Source organism: Mesoplodon bidens (assembly GCF_964165515.1).
Source record: "Mesoplodon bidens genome assembly, chromosome: 15".
Lineage (NCBI taxonomy): Eukaryota > Metazoa > Chordata > Mammalia > Artiodactyla > Ziphiidae > Mesoplodon > Mesoplodon bidens.
Genome location: NC_138171.1, coordinates 48747858 through 48764966, shown reverse-complemented (window position 1 = coordinate 48764966; position 17109 = coordinate 48747858). Strand labels below are relative to the sequence as shown.

The 17109-nt window shown below is 47.0% G+C and overlaps 1 protein-coding gene across 2 annotated transcripts in view; it reads left to right on the top strand.

The window, feature by feature from the left end:
* Window positions 1-216: 216 nt before the first annotated feature.
* Window positions 217-17109, top strand: part of PRKCB (protein kinase C beta) — a gene marked incomplete at its 5' end in the record, with an annotated part of 314098 nt that continues 297205 nt past the window's right edge. For both annotated transcript variants that reach the window (XM_081257427.1, XM_081257426.1), the window contains 2 exons: window positions 217-389; window positions 1423-1454. In XM_081257427.1, the coding sequence (XP_081113553.1) occupies window positions 217-389; window positions 1423-1454 (205 nt within the window). The remainder of the gene's footprint in view (window positions 390-1422; window positions 1455-17109) is intronic.

The window sequence follows — 17109 nt, the reverse complement described above, 5'->3', positions numbered from 1 at the left end:
GGGCCAGCGGTGCCAAGCGCAGCTGGTCGAGTGGCTGCAGCTGGGCGAGTGACAGCCCCAGCTCCGCGCGCCGCGGCCGCCAGAGCCGGCGCAGGAGAAGCGTCCGCGGCCCCGGGCGGCAGAGCGGCCGCCTTCTCCCGCGCCTCCCGGGCCCGCAGCCCGCGGTACCGCGGCCCCTGGCCGGCACCTCTCGGGCTCCCGCTCCCCGCGCGCAAGATGGCTGACCCGGCTGCGGGGCCGCCGCCGAGCGAGGGCGAGGAGAGCACGGTGCGCTTCGCCCGCAAAGGCGCCCTCCGGCAGAAGAACGTGCACGAGGTGAAGAACCACAAATTCACAGCCCGCTTCTTCAAGCAGCCCACCTTCTGCAGCCACTGCACCGACTTCATCTGGTGAGAGCGCGCTGGCTCAGGGCACCTTCCCGGGGCTCCGAGGGTAGCGCCGCGCGCGGGGACCCCCTCTTCGCGTCCTCCGCGCCCCCCGCGCCTCCGAGGAGGATAAGCCCCGCCGCGGCCCCAGATCCCGGGCTCCCGCTCCGGACCCTTCTGTCCCGGACTCCCCGGTGGACAGTCCTACGGCTTCCCGCTCTCCGGGGTCCCAGACAGCCGATCGCGGGTGCCTCGTGCCCTCTCTTCCTCCCAGCCGCCTCGGAGCGCCTAGGGGTCGCGGCGCGGGCGCCCTTTCTCCACAGGGCTCAGGGCTCAGTTTTCCCTCCCCGGGAGGGCAGCGCCTCGAGTGCCCTCTCGTGAGGGGTTCCCTATCTCTCTGTCTCCTTCCGGGCTCGAGGCACCCTCACCCCCTTCCCTCCTTTCTGGGGGCAGCGCCCTGGGTGTCCTTTCTCTGGCTCCCTGCGGGCATGGGGCATTCTTTCCTCCTCCTCTGTGTCTCCGGGGGCAGCGCCCCGTGTTATCTCTTATTGCTTCTCCCTGAGGGCCTGGGTTACCCTTTCCACTCTTCAGTTTCACCCCCTTCACATCACTGCGGGGACCCTCCGCTCCCCGGTCCCTCTAGGCATGGGGAGTCCTCTCTCTCTCCCAGTCCCCCTGGGAATGCCACCGCCGCGGGGGCTCTCCCCTCCTCCCTCGCGATGCGTCTTTTTCTCTTTCCCCGAGGGCACTCGGGCATCTCTGTGGGCAGAACTCCCGCCTGCCCGCCGCCTCCCACCAAGACGGAAACGCTCCCCCCACCCCGCCACCTGGTGGTCGCAGCCTTCTCTCTTCTGCCTTTTGAGGGGAGGTGGAGGTTACCGCTGAGCTCCCACCTACCCCCTCCCCCGCAGAGGCGGAAGACTCTTGGGCACCCGCCTGTGGCTGGGAGGTTGCACCTGGGCTAGGGGGGCAGGGGGAAGTGGGGTGACTCTAGGGGGGAACTAACTGGTGGCTGGGCCCCTCGGGCTGCCTGACATGTCTCCTTCTGCCTTTGCAGGGGCTTCGGGAAGCAAGGATTCCAGTGCCAAGGTAGGCTGTGGCGTTCTAAGGATGCTGTTTGCGGGAGGAGAAGGTGAAAAAGACTTTCTGGAAGTGACTGAGATAGGCAGAGAGTGAAGGAATTACATTTGTCAGAGTGACCTCCCAAACTAGGAATTCACCACAGAAAGGTCTTTAAAAGTGGTGTGTGTACATGGGGCAAAGATGCGCCATCCAGGAAGGACCAGTGGAGCTGGGAGGCTCAGCTGGCCAAGGAAGTGCATCCACCCTTTCTCCCTAACCAGCACCAGAAGAGTCAAAATAGGTTCTCCTGAACCTATCCTGCCTGGCCACTTCTTCTTGAGATACCCCCCCCCGCCCCACACCCAATTCCTGTTCATGTGTCCTTCCACTTCCCCTGCCTCATAGAGGTCTCTACAGGTGGCCCCTGCCTCTGCAGATGGTGCATCCCCTAGGAAGGCAACTGTAGTTGCCCCCTGGGCCTCCTCCCTCTCTGAAAGAAGTGTTTCCTATTGGGGTGCTTCTCAGATCCTGGTTTAAATTGCCCTTTCTATCTTCTGGCTAGATACAGGAAGGACTCCAAGTGACTGGGTCTTTGCATCAGGTTTGAGATCCTTGACTCTAGCCAGGGATGCCCAGCCTAGTGGTGACTCGGTCGTCTCTGGTTGCGGAGTTGCTCTCCAGATGCCAAATCATCTGTAGTTTTGTTTAGCCCTTAGGGTGTCAAACTTTTTTTTTTTTTTTTTGTGCGGTACACGGGCCTCTCACTGCCGTGGCCTCTCCCGCTGCGGAGCACAGGCTCCGGACGCGCAGGATCAGCGGCCATGGCTCACGGGCCCAGCCGCTCCGCGGCATGTGGGATCTGCCCGGACTGGGGCACGAACCCGAGTCCCCTGCATCGGCAGGCGGACTCTCAACCACTGCGCCACGAGGGAAGCCCTGTCAAACACTTTTTGAATTTGATGCCAACATTTTAGAACTGGGAGATTTCATAAAGTATCTGACTTTGCAGCTTCAAGTTTGCTGAGCATTGGTCCCACTTTCTTTTTAGAACCATCATTTGGAGCTGAGAGCAGCAGTTTTTGTGGACAGGGTGCACATGCACCATTTTGTCTCAGTCGATCCCAACCAGGCCTGCTTCATCCATTTTTGGCCCCTGTAAGGCATTTGAGTTTGCAACCTCTGGTCTGGAAGGTCCCCCCTTTCCCCCATTTTAGACCAGGTGCATGTGGTTGAGTTTGGTGAGAAGTATCACATTTCTGGGGAGTGTCTTAGGGGCAAGTTGATTGCCCTGGCGATCTGGGTTTAGATCAGGGGAAGAAAACATTTGAATGTTAAAGAGTCTGAGATGTGACTTAGCACTGACTGACAGTTCTGTTGTAGCACCTCCACCCTCCAGAGGAAAGTAAAGTGATCCCTGATGAGAGTGAGTGGCATTGTCAGTTGTGCGGAGTGCTGGCAGTGTGGCACTGGTTTCTTCGGAGACTTCTATGACCTCTCACCTGAGATCTGGGCAGAGCCCGCTCAGCCAGTGAGCCTCGTAGACCCCCAACCCCTGCCCTCTTTTACCAAGGTTTGGAGCCCCAATTTTATGCACTGCACCAGAGGACTTCCCCCGTTCCTTTAAATGGCAGTAATTTCAGCCTTGGTGCACACGGTTGGATTGTTTTCTAGAACTTTGACTCCTTAAGCAGAATGCCAGGGGTGCCTTAGCGTGGGAACACGTAGAAGATCTTTGAGGTTACCTCTCACTTCCATGAGTCGCTTTCTGTCTTTGTCTCTTGCTGAGGTCAGGGGTGGTTTTTGAACATTTTTATTGCTGCTTTCCTATCCCACCTGCTCTGCAGTTATTAACGGTTGGGAAAGTTAACTTCTCAGTGTGCAGGTAATGACACATCTGAAGCAGCAGATCTGTTTTTTCAAAGCCAGGAAAATGGTAGGCATTTTCTGGTGCAGTGAGTAAAGCAGAATGAAAGTTTCTAATGAAATATGGCAGCTTTAGAGGTAGGCATGTTAAAAAAAATTTTTTTTTAATTGCCTTTCTTTTTCTCCTCTCCCTGAGAGGCAGTGTAGGGTAGTGAACATGTGCACAGGCTATCAGGCTACCACTGTGAGTTTGAATCTTGGCTTGAGGGTTCCCAGCCATTTTACTTAGCCTCTCTGTACCTCAGGGTCCATGTAACAATACCTACCTTAAAAAATTGCTGAGCGGCTCCAAGTTGTTACAGTATATAAGATGATTGGACCAGAGTTCAGCACAGACTAAGCACTCAGAAAATATCAGCTCCTATGATTGTCTCCAAAGTAACCCAGTGGTGGGGCAGCTGGTGTGAGAGGAGACTGGCTCTGCAGGGTTGATTTGCTATGGAACTGGCTGCCAGGTGAAAGTCTAAATCCAGCTGTGAACGTCTGGTCACCCTGTGTCACTGCTTTGGTAGTAAATTCCATTTGGGCTGGAGTGGGAAGGAGCAAGAGAGGGGAAGGGGCACATTGACAGCCCTTGAAATTGAGATGCTTAGGATCTCATGCTTCAGGATATCCTGGAAGGTGACAGATTATCCTCAGATGTGCTCAGAGATACCTGGGACTAGTTTTGGAATCAGAGAGGAGTTCCTTATCTGAGTATTTTTGTACCACATTTTTCCTCTTAAAGTGAATCTAATTAAAATGGGATCAGTATGTTATAGAAAGTACATACGGTTTTATTCTCTCACCAAAGTCAGAAGTTCAGAGCCCAAGGTGCTATGTTCCTTTCAGTTTTCTGCTCTACTATCCCAGGAGTGAAAATTATTTCAGAGTCCAAGAAGGATACTGGACTCTCCAGTCATCACAGCCTTATTTCAGCCAGCAGGAGGAGGAAAGGTACAGAAAGGTGAAGGACACATGCTCACTGTCCTGGAAGTTGCCTCTGATACTTCTGCCTATATGCTATTAGCTAGAACTTAATCACATGCCCACACCTTGCTGCAAAGGAGTATGTGGGAAATGTAAGGTTAATTTCAGGTAGCCATGTTCCCAGATAAAAGCTATGGTGGGGGGTTTTCCATTTCAAAAGTAGAAGTGGAGAGAGGATCTAGTCTCTGCCTTTCTTGGGTAGGAGTTGTGTAGGATGATCATAAGGCAAGGAAACCACTGAGCCCCATGCTCCATGGTGCTGCCATGGAAATTGGGGGTGCTGGGATGGCTTGAGATAGGAAGGATGGAAAGTCCGTAAACCATGGGAAATTGTGGATTTCTGTGAGCTCAGGGGAGTTTAAGAATAGACTTTCTTGCTTTTGTACAGAACTCTAGATTGACTGCTACATAATTTCTCCCTTTTTGTTTCCACTCTGTATTTTCTATAAAACCATTCTCTGTGAGGTAGTTTAAGAATGTCTCTGGTGACAGGGGACTGGAGCTGAGAATCTCTATTATGAAACTCCCTAAATTCTGGATTAGAAATAGGACCGCTCAGATAAGCAAGGCAGACTTCTCTCTGTGACATTCTTTAGAGGAGCCACGGACCAACATTTGTGCTGTCATTGTAATTAAGACAAGGCTTTGGGTGGAATTAAGCTCTTACCCAAAGAAACTTTTACAGTTGGGCAGAGAGAGAAAAAAATTTTTTAAGGAAGTCACTTAATTAGAAATAGGGAGGCAATAAAATATAGGGATTCAGAATTCCTAGCATGGGATTGGAGTCAGAACTGGGTTTGAATCTGTGCTCTGCCACCTACTTACTGTGTGAACTTGGGCAAGTCATCCATTTGTAGTGGCCTCGGTCTTCTCATCTGTGAAATGGGCTAATAGTACCTACCTCATAGGGTTACGGTGAGGAGTAATGAGGTGGTACAAGAGAAATAGCCACTATCGCTAACTCTAAGTGAGATGATCATTATTACTTGATTAGCTGTAGGAAACTGTGTCAAAAGGGGAGAGAGTTAATTTGGGAACTCATTAAATGACTATGTCTCTTTCATGTATTTAGATGGGTTTCTTCTTCGGTATGTTTCTTCATAGACTTTAGGTGACACCAATGAGTCTAGCCCCAGAGAGCCAGCTTGTTTAGGTTGTCTTTTCTCACCCTTCTTGTGAGAAAAATCTAAACTTGCCATGGACCCTCTAGAAGAACCCCAGTGCACTAATTTTCTGACTATGTAGACCTAGCACTGATGACTATAATGAGTAAACCAGCTCTTTCCTTTCCTGTATAGATTAGAGAACAAGTTTTTAAGCCTTCTTTTTTTTTATTTTATTTTTTTAATTGAAGTAGAGTTGATTGACAATGCCGTGTCAATCTCTGCTGTACAGCAAAGTGACTCAGTTACACACATAGAGACATTCTTGTTTTACACATTCTTTTCCATTATGGTTTATCTCAGGAGATTGAATATAGTTCCCAGTGCTTTTTTAAGCCTTCTAATAGACATTATTCTTAAAAATCCCCAAAGTATTGCATGAATACAGCCATTGCTGGTTTCATCAACATCAACTTTACAGGATACAAGTTTATTTTAGTCTGTAGTTAACGCTTTGAGATTAGAATATGTACTTTTTAAAAACAATAGTCAAAGATGAATCGAAGGTTCATTTTATTTTTGGCATATTTTTCCCTAGGAACTATGATATCCTGAATTTCAGGTTGAACTTTCTCAGTAGAATCATAAATAGGGCCTTTTTTGTGTGCAGTCAAGCCTCTATTATTCCACTTCCCTCCCTTCTCGGAAGCAGATCCCAGAGGCCTGTGAGTGAGACTCCACGTATCTCTTGGCTCTTCTGAATGTGTCCTGGGGGTTCCATGTGGATAAAAGGTAGAGGCTTTTTGAATTTGTGTTTGTTGGTTTGACTTTTTAATTTTTTCCACCTGAAGTGGGAATTGGGGCTCAAAATCCCAAATGAAATTAAAAAATTTAAGGGTAGGTTAATGCTGGGTCTAAGCAAGAAGGAGGGTTGATTTGTTGCAGAGGCAACAGCCAATTCCTGTCACTGGGCAACAGAATGCCTTTCCAAGTAAATATGGAAAACATGACCTTTGAAAATCTAGTTGATATGATATACCAGTTATTAGAAACTCATTAAAAAATATATTATTTCTGACTACCAGTGATACTTCAGGTACTGCCCAGAACCAGATATAGCATGTTTATAGTGTATTTGGGTCAATAAAGAAAAAGATATAGAGAAGTTAACTGGTCAAAAGGTAAACCGAAGGTTTGAAAATAAATTGTACACGTTCTTGCTGTTGGGGTCCTCTTTCCTCCATCTGTCTCTTTCTTTCTCCACACATGCACACACGTACACACACGTGCACACATGTACACACACGTGCACACACACGCAAATAGATCAGTACGTCACAATTTTGAGATTATGCATCTCCTTTTGATGCTTTTCAGCTACAGGTCGTTAAATTATTAAGTACAATTTTTAATCCTCTGGTCTTTTGTCTTTGCAGTCCAATTAATTCTTGGGTGGGGAGGGGGATCAGCCGAACAGTTCATCATCTCTGGCTGATGTGTTCAAAAGCTTGGTCCCTTATTCTTGGCATTTGATCTAATCTCAAGGATTCTTTGACTTCATTCATCCTATCTCTCCTTTGAAATTGTGTGATAGCTTTTTTATAGAGTATACAAAAATCACAATGTTTACTTGTGGTATTTGGAGGTGTGATGGCTGCTTGACAGTCTGGTAGGAAATTTATATATTTACCACATACATCCATTTGTCCATCCATCCATCCATCCTTCCAAAAAATATTCACTTATTAAGCTCTCTGCGTCAGGAGTTACGTTAGACGGCAGGAATACAAGGGTGAATGAGGTTGAGAGGATCCTTACTGTCGCGGAGCTTACAGTGTAATGGGGGAGATGAGACATTCTACAAAGCATTGCACCAATATTTAATTTCACTCTTGTTAAGTACTTGGAAGGAAATGTACAGGGTGCTATGGGAATGTGTAGGGGATGCTAACCTATGTAAGGGTTGGGGTGGAGTCAGGGAATTCTTGGGCCTGGGAATTAAAAACAAAAACCAGGGACTTCCCTGCCAGTCCAGTGGTGAAGACTCTGAGCTTCCAATGCAGGGGGCTCGGGTTCGATCCCTGGTCAGGGAACTAAGATCCCACATGCTGCACAGAAACAAAAACCAAAACCAAAAAGCAGACAACTTCTCATTCTTTGAGGTAATTGGAGAAAGTCTGAGTTGTCAAGGAGCCAGAGCTAAAAATCTGTACTGTGAGGCTGCTTATAACCTGGATAAAGATACACAGGAGGTCTTATCTCTGTGACGTCCTGTGGAGAAGCCCTGAATCTTTATTTGTGCCATGGTTGCAAGTAAGATGAATATTTAGTAGAGTTAGACAGCTACGTTAAGATGGCTTCTTTCTCAGTTTGACAGAGAACGTCATCTCCTCTTAGCTAATAACTCATAATGAGCTGACTTCCTTTTTGTTCAGGGGTTGCAGTTCGAGGTGGCTGCTCTAAAGGAGAAGAATCAGATCATTTCAGAGGTGGAGGGGCAAGTCTGAGGCAATAGATTGAGAATAAATAAAAAGAGAGAGCAGTTCTACATATATATGTGTATATACACACACACAGATTCTTTTCCATTATAGTTTATTGCAAGGTATTAAAGTGTATAACTGAGTCACTCTGCTGTACGCCAGAAACTAACACAACATTGTAAATCAACTATACTTCAATTAAAAAAAAGAGAGAGAGCAAAATCTATCAGTGAAAGGCATTTGTGAGCTGAAAGCCAGTTTTCAGGGGCACAGGATTACTTGCATTTTCTCCTGAATACCTTCCTCATCCTGGGTCCATGTCTGATTTTCTACAACCATTCATTCCACTGGTTTAGGCAGTGTGTTTTCTCTTATTTGGAAGATAATTTTTAAGTAGTTTCACAATAAGCAGCATTGACTCACACGTAGAAAAAGATCCTTTGTCAATTCTCTTTCCATTTTTCTGATTCCTTCAAGGAGAAAGTCTCAGTCTCTCTAATACAAATCTGGGTACTTCGTAAATGTTCTTTATTGTTTTTATTATAAAGGGACTACAGGGAATTATGGAAACATAAAGATGTGTTAGTTTCTACCAGTAACCCACTTTTACCTACTGTTGGGCCTCATGCTGTTCTACCTCTGGGCCTGATTTCTTCCTGGCTTTTCCTCCTTGTGAGTAGGGAAGGGGAGTTCAGTGTCTTCCCTGGAAATGTTTGGTGTTGGAAGGAAGCTCTGTGTTACAGAGGGTTGAAAAGCACAGCGACTGCAGGCTCTGGAAGAGACGGTCGCCTTTATTCAGGAGTGTCAGTCTTTTAATATTACTGTTGTTATTGTTGCTGTTGTTGTTACCTTTTCATTGTCTTTGGCCTGCTTGTTTGTATCTCTTGGAGGTCTCTTTTTCCCTCAGCCCACATGCAGAAATTTGCCCTACCCGGTCAGAACGGGAACTCAGACCCAGACTAGGAGGGCTCTGATCCCCCTTATTGAGTCCTGGCATTTGCTAAGTAAATGGAAATTAACTTTGCTCAACAATAACCATGTTCCTGGGGGGAATTCTAGACTCTTCTTTTACCTTGCCACTGCCCAGTGACCAGACTTTGGGCTTCTAGATAGGCAGTAAAAATTGGGCTTGAGAATGAAGGTTCAAATATCAGACAGACCTGATTTCCTATCCTGGCTTTGTTTCTCCATGGCTTTGTGACCCTGGGCTGGTGAAACATGATCCTGCCTTTATCCACCCATCCATCTATCCGTCCATCTTCCCACTCACCCACCAATCCATTCCTCTATCCACCCAGTTGTTTTTCCATCCATCATCCATCTATTCATCCATCCATCCATCCATCCACTTCCACATCCATCTAGCCATCTGTCCATCTATCCATTCATTCAGTAAATATTTATTGAGTGCCTACCATGTATCAGGTACTGTTCTAAGCACTGGAACTAGAGCAGTGAACAAGACAGAATCCCTGCCCTCAGAGACATTTGGTAGAAGAATAGCAATTAATACATTTTAGTAGAAGAATAGCAATTAACAAGTAACTTAGAAATATATTGTATAATGTCAGGTTCCAATATGGGCTTTGGAGAGAAATAAGACACCATGCTTTTCCTTGAAAATCTCCCTCGTCTTTTGAGGGGAGAACAGCACATGGCCAATTACTTCTGGTACATAAATGAGAAGTGTTACACCGAGGGCGTGAAAAAGCTTTGAATGACATCCTTCCTCCTAGGAGGGGTGGAGAAGATTCCACACAGGAACTGACATTTGGGAACAATCTTCCAGCAGGAGTAGGAGTTCCCAGATTGACACGGGGGCGGGGGCCGGGGAGGGTGTTTCAGGCAGAGGACAGCACAAGTGGAGCCCTGGAGAAGAGAAAGGGGCTCATGAGGGGAACAGGAAGGAGGGTGTGTGAGGGATGAGCTGGTGGGAGGGGAGCGTCCTGTCGGGGGTCTGGACCTCGTGAAGGCAGCGTAGTGACTAGGAAGTGGCTGTTGTCATTGCTGTCGAGCGAGATGTGTGTGGGTGAGTGAAATGGCGAAATGTTTGAAAAAGAGCATGAGATGCATTCTGAGGCCATAATTGCTGTGACTCAGATCCTGAAATTCCAGGCTGGTAGGGTTGGAGGTCAGGTAAGAGGAGCGGAAATGACCATTTAGGAGCAGTGGGGGAACGTTCCCAGAGCATCCAGGGGCTGCTGCCATTTTTTACATCCTAAAGAGATGTTTCAACGTTCGTGTCAGTCATACTGTTGATTATCCTATTTTGGGAGATGGTTACTGGGTTGTTTTTATGGTTCTAACAATAGGGATATTGCTCTTCACTGCATCCTTAACCGTAGAGGGCCCCAGAAGTGATTTTTTTCTCTAGAAGGAATCCTCCCACTCCTTTTCGCCTTCTCTCCTGCTATCGTGCACCCAGCTCGTGTTTATTGAGCACATGCTGTACCGGTGGTGAAGAATTTGTGCTTTGGAGACAGAAAGGCATGGGTATAAATCTTGGCTTCTTACTCTGGGACCTTGAACATGTTACTTAAACTCTTTGAAATTTGGTTCTTCCAGAGGTCAAAGGCAGTGACAGAACCTAGTTTATAGGGCACATGGCAGGTGCTTCCTGAGCACCTTGCCTGACATACAGTGAGTACTTGATGAACAAGGCTGTTTCCATTATTTCTAGGGCTGGGCACTGTCTTGTCCTTACTGAGTTTAGAGTCTTGGGAGGCAAGATGAATGCTCCTGAGTCAAGGACATGATGCAAGAATGAATGTGCTTACAGGCCGTGGTCAAGAGCACTCAGGGAAACTGACAATGGATCTGAGGGAGGAGTGCTCAGCTGCCGTCAGAGAGGTGATCTGAACATGGGTGAGCGCAGTGCTTCCTGCGCTACAGTTTCCTGGCTTTTGATGCTTTAATTTTGTGGGAAACCTCAGAAAGCTGAATTGAAATCTGTGATTGCCCCACCCGCTGCCTCATTTTGGAAACGTGTTGACGGCGTTTCAACTTCAAAGAGATTTCTGACCAGTTCACCTTTAAAATTTGGGGGTCCCTTCAGCCTCTGCGTGGGATGTTCATGTGCTCTTTTGGGTTGAAGAAGCTAGCTAATAATGTGGGGGAAGGTAGAGGGTGAGCTCTGCAGGACGGTCTCTTGTTGTGGTGGATTTTTATGGAATAGCCCTATTTTGAAGACCTTCCCTCCCTAAAGGGGGGGATCATTCTTTACAGTTTAGGCAAAGCGGCAAATGAGAATTTTGATAGTTATCTGGATTTTTTTTTTGTGCGTAGCAAAATGTATGGTTGGAGGTATTAATAAGTCTATCTGGGCCACCAGTACACTTAGGGATGCAGGATTGGCATATAGGGTGGTGAGGGACCGTTTTCTATTTTGGTTAGAGGTCTATGTTTTGGTGGCTGGCTCTGTTTTTCCCAGGGTTAAGTCCAGAATCCTTAACATGAGTTACAAGTTTGCCTGATCTGGGCCCTCACAATCCTCCGCTTGTACCACGCTTCCACTTGCATTTTTCACTTTCTGGTTGAAGACCCAGCTGGTGGTCTTTCTCAGTATGACACAGCCCTGCCCAACCTAGGGCTTTTGCACCTGCTCTGTCTTCAGCTTGAATTGCTCTTCCCTTTCCTCTTCCCCCACTCGCCTCCTACTTCTCCTTCAGAAGTTAGCTCAAATGTCACTTTTTCAGAGAAGCCTTCCCTGATCTTCCAAATCAGGTTCCCCCTGTAGTCTCATAACCCCTTGTCACTTTTACGTTTTCTAATTGTATATTTATTTGAGTGTTTAGTGTTTGTCTTCCCCACAAGAAAGTAATTTTCGTGAGAGTAGAGACCAACCACATCTGTCTCATCTCATGTTGTTTCTGGAGTACTTGGCTCCATACCTGGCATATGGTATGTGCTTGTAGATACTTTTTAAATGAATGAATGGTATAGGGGAGAATAACTCCACTGAGAGAGTCATTTGATTTGGCTTTTGGTGCTAGTTTTGGTATAGCTTGATCTGTGATTTTTATAAAGAGTGTATCACTTCCTAGTTTACAAGCTCTGGTCATTTTTGTTTGAACCAAAAAAAAAATTGCCCTCATTAAAGCCTGTTGAGAAGTGATTTTCAGAAGTATGTGAATGCTGCAGTCTTAACTTTGGGCAGAGCCTCAGGCTTTGGCCATGTTTCACTGTGAAGATAAAGAGTTTCTCCACTGAAGTCCCTTCTTTGGGACCCTGGTGGACTGGAGTGAGAATAATTACCTTTGACGTAATATAAACTGCAGGCTACTGAAATGGCCATCTGAGTAGAATAGTGGGTACATAATGGAATACCATACAGCAACGAGAATGAACAGACTCCAGCTATACACAGCGTAGATGACTCTCACAAACAACCTGTGAGCTAAGATGCCAGGACGTTCTGTATGACTCCATGTCCTTGAAGGTCAGGGACAGGTGAAAGTAATCATAGGCGATAGCAGTTAGGCTGGTGATTACCCACAGGGGGGCTGGTGGGGACTAGGAGGGGCTACTAGGGTGCTGGAGATGTTGTTTCTTGATCTGGGTGCTGGTTACATGGTGGGTTCAGATTGTGACCATCCATTGAGCTATAGACACGTACCCACTTTTCTGTAACATATATTCCACTTTAACAGAAACAACTAAAAAGCACAGAGTTTTGGGAATTCCTTAGTGGTCCAGTGGTTAGGACTCTGCGCTTTCACTGCCGAGGCCCCAGGTTCAAGCCGTGCTCGGGAAACTGAGATCCCACAAGCCACATGGCGTGGTCAAAAAAAGTACATAGTTTTAAGTCACTGAGAATCTGAGAAATGTTAGTGGGGACTTTTTCAGTTTTGCACACAGAAGTGAAATCTGTACAGGAGACAAGCGCCTTCTGCAGTCACCCATTGAGGGATGGTGCTGTTTGCCTTTTTGGGGGGACATCTGCTTCCCATTTCAATGTTGCCTGTCGGTTGCAAACTGTAGAACAAAGAAGCCAGGACATTCTGACAGTTTTCCCACCCAGTAATGTAGCTCCGTTAATACCAGGAAAACTTGAGCTCGTAAACTACTTTTAGGGCTTGCATTTAAAACATTCTCTATTTGCTAAGGTATTAGTCAGAATCTGTGAAAGCTACTATAACAGATAAGCCTTGAAACCTCTGGCTTGAGAGGAAGGGATTGATTTCTCACTCACGGCACAGACCACTGCAGGCGATCCTGGTCAGGCAGCCTCCCGCCCAGTCATCCGGGGCTCCAGGTAACTCTCCACTGGGCAGGTGGAAGGGGAGAAGGAACACAAGAAAGCACATTCATTTCAGAACCACTTCAGCCAGGAGGGGACACACATCACTTCTGCTCACATTCTCGTGGCCGGAGCTTGGGCACAGGGCTGCGTCAACTGCATGTTGGCTAGCTCGGGAGCAAAAGACAACAGGTAAGTGTTGAGAACAGCAAACCCTACTCTAGTTCACAAAGCCATGGTTTCCTTTGACTTCCTTGGAGCTGGTGTATCCAATTTTACCTCTAACTTGACTTCTTTAAACCTGAGAGGTGAAACTCTAGACCTTTTTATCTTATCAAACATAGGAGGGGATGTTAGGGGGAGAACACAGTCTGTTTGTGTTGCTTAGAGTGAAATAAAGAGACACTCTTTTTACGTTTAGCTGGTAGAACAATCTGGTTCTTGTCAGAATTTCCAGTTTTCCAGCCAGTCAGAATTCTTGCTGCTTCTAGTTGCCGGTGGACATCACAAACTCTTTGATTTGAGTCAGGAATAAGCTCACCCGGTTACTTCTTTTGGGAAAGTGTTTTGCTTATTTGTCATCTCTCCTACGGAAGAATCTTTTGTTAGTTCTACTTTTGGATGTTTGACTGAACACCTAATTTGACTGGACACAATTATCTGGTGTTTAACGAACCACCTCAAACCTTTAGTGGCTTCAAATCACCACCATGTTATTTTGCTCTTGTTTCTGTGGGTCAGTAATTTGGACTGGGCTCAGCTGGGTGGTCCTTCTGGTCTAGGCAAGGACTGGCTGTTCGTGGCTGGGCTCACCCGTGTCTGGGGCCTCAGCTAGGACACCTGGGCCACCTGGGGCCTTTCTCCAGGTGGTCTCTCATCTTCAGTGGGCTGGCCCAAGCTTGGTCACGTGGTGGTGGGTGCAGTCCCAGTGCACGAGCAGGGGCCCAGCCTCTAGAACTCTAGGCTCAGAACTTGCCCAGTGTCATTGCTCCCATATTCTATGAGTGAAAGGGAATCACAAGCCCATCCCAGAAATAAAGGAGGAAAGAGACGGGGGAAGAGCCTCTTCCTCTTGATGGGAGAAGCTGCATATACCATGTGGCATCTTGGGGGACCTAGTAGACCAGTTTCAACGTGGCCCTCATGGCTGCTTAGTTCCAGTACAGTGTGCATCTGCTGGACTGACCTTGAATCTGCGGCGGGTCCCGAGTGAGCACTCACCGCTTACACCTAATAACAGGACTCAAGTCATAGGGAGGTGAAAGGGCCAAATGCTTTAGGAAAGGGCACAGCCCAGGCTTAGTGCACATGAAACACTGACTACCACCACCATCACTATTGAACACCACTACCATCACTACTGAATACACCACCATCACTACTGAATACACCACCAGGTATTGTCATTACTACCACCCGGGTCCTGCTGTGGACTTGGCTCTACACTAAGTGCTTAAAATTCATAACACGAGACCCCTGCCCTTGAGGAGGGAGAGATCTGAGAAAGAAACAGACGTGAATGAATCCGTGTCATCCAGTGTGGCACGTGTGATCACAGAGCTGCAGTGGAGTGGGATGAGGTCGAGGGCATGGGTTCAGACCTCAGCTCCATTGCTGCACATTCGAGGGCTTGGGTGCCTTTCTTAACCTCTTTAATCTCTGGTTTCCTCATCTGTGAAATGCAGGTAACAGCACAGAGCCCACCTCCTAGGATGCCATGTGGATTGAATGAGACCTGGCATGCAAGGAACATAGGATTGCTTGTTAAATGTTAGTTCTGAAAAACAATTCTCAAAAATACCTTTGAGAAGTGTCCTAAAGGCACCATTTTTACTTCAGTCTCCTCCTGTGACTCTGGCCAATGTCACTGCTGCTTTGTTTTCAAAGATGAAGATTTACAAACAGGTGGCTTATGGGAGGAGGAGCTCTTGGGAACAACACCTGTAAGGGACAGAGGGAGGCAGGGAAGAGAGAAGCTGAACTGCAGTGCAAGAGTTGTAATAGAGGCCAAAGCCAATCCCGTGGCTGGAGCTGGGATGGCCCTTCAGAATTGGAACAGTGGGGACCCACAACAAGTGGGCACTGGCTGTGGGCTGCTCTGGGGAGCTGGCATTACCTTGGGCAAGGCAGCTTTCTTCTTTAAAGGAAGAGTCCCAGGGAGGATGCATCTGTGAATCATCGGTCTTCAGCACTCCCAGCAGGGTGTGTCCTGGTCCTACAGGTGTGAGTAGGGTCTAGGGAATGCTCTACAGGGTCCACAACATGCCTCCAGTTCTCTCTTAGAGGTTGAACATTCCAAACCGTATGTCCTTGACTGTTCGTAACCCTGCGGGCCTTCATCCTTGGCCTCTTCCCAGAACTGATTTAGTTGCTATGTAGATTCATAGACCGTATCTTCCAGCACTAAAATACCATTTACAGAGAGCCTTAATCCAAGTAGGACATGGGAATGGCTTGCCCAAGGTCATTTAGCTACCCGGAAGGAGACCTGGATTTACATACCTCCCCTTACTTTCCCTCTACCATGCTCTCCTGAGTCACAGGAGGTTCCCTCTTTATTCTAAGCCTGGACTCCGTGACCTCGGTGCCTTGACCTTCACCTTTACACCTCCTTGCAGCTCCACTCTGGAGAGAGTTTTCTTGAATTCCTTTAAATGTGTTTTTTAAACTGTGGATCATCGCTCATTTGAGGGTCATGAAATCAATTTAGTAGGTCATGAACACCATGAAAAAATAAACTTGAAAATAGAATGCATGACACTCATAAGTATTGTTGCATAAAACTTCTATTTCATGTATACATATATAAGCATGTGTGAACTGGGTCAGATGTAAAATGTGTTTCTCACTGTGGGTGATGGTCAGCACAGTTTGAAAGTCATTGTGAAAAGTATAGACAAGAGGTGCTGGAGGCTCATGAAGTTGACTTTTGAGGTCCATGGACTGTTGAGGCTTTATTTATTTTTAGAGATGATATAAATGCATTGTTTTGAATTCTTTATAATTAGATGTTTTATTCTCACCCCATCACACTATCCCAAGATTATTTTGATGATCATCTTTGAGCCTTAAACATATCACTGATAAGAGTTATTTTTCCAAATAGAATTCTAAGTGTGGAATAAGAGTTTTTTAAAATGGAATTATTGGTTCAAATGGAACTGCCTGGCCTGACCTGTCACTTGGGTGAAGTGTTCCAGCGCTGTGTCAAGTGCTGGCAGAGAGCTGTCCCTCTTGTGCAGACAAAGAACTGGTTTTCCTGGGGGATCATGTGGGTTGAGAAAGAAGCGTTTTATGAACAGAATCAGCACAGAGGGAGGGAGGAGGAGGTGTTCAGGTGCAGGCATGGAGGTGGGCCGTATAGCCTGGTGGCCCTCTGCTGAGGTCAGCTTCCAGCTGGGCATTCCAAGGGCTGGGATTCAGGGTGTGTTTCTATTCTCCGGTGTCCTCGATAGGTGGGGGCTGAAATGACAGTTGGCCTCATTGTGTTTCCCTTTTGGCCTTCTCTGATTTGGGGTCTAAGGCCGGGGCACTCCAGATGGGACAAAAAAAAGTCAGGTTCAAGAGAAAAATGAAATCTGGGCTAGACCTGTTCGGGCTTGAGTGTATGTGTCCCCAGCAGGGTCTCTTTTAGCTGGAGAGACAGGCCAGGGAAATTTCCATTTCGTGGACGTCTTCAAATAAGGCCTTCAAAGGCTGCTGACTCGAGCTGACGTTTATTTAGTACTTACTATGTGCCTGGCACTGTTCTAAACGTTTTACATATATTAACTCTTTTAATCCTCGCGACAGCCCGAAGAGGTTGCTACTGTTATTATTCCCATTTTATGCTGAGAAAACTGAGGCACAAAGAGTTAAGAAATTTTTCCAAAGTTACATAGAGTTAGGATTCAAACATAGATTTGAGTTTAGGATTGTGTAAAAGGAATGTCGAGATGGTGCTGGTGACAGTGATGACAGTGACA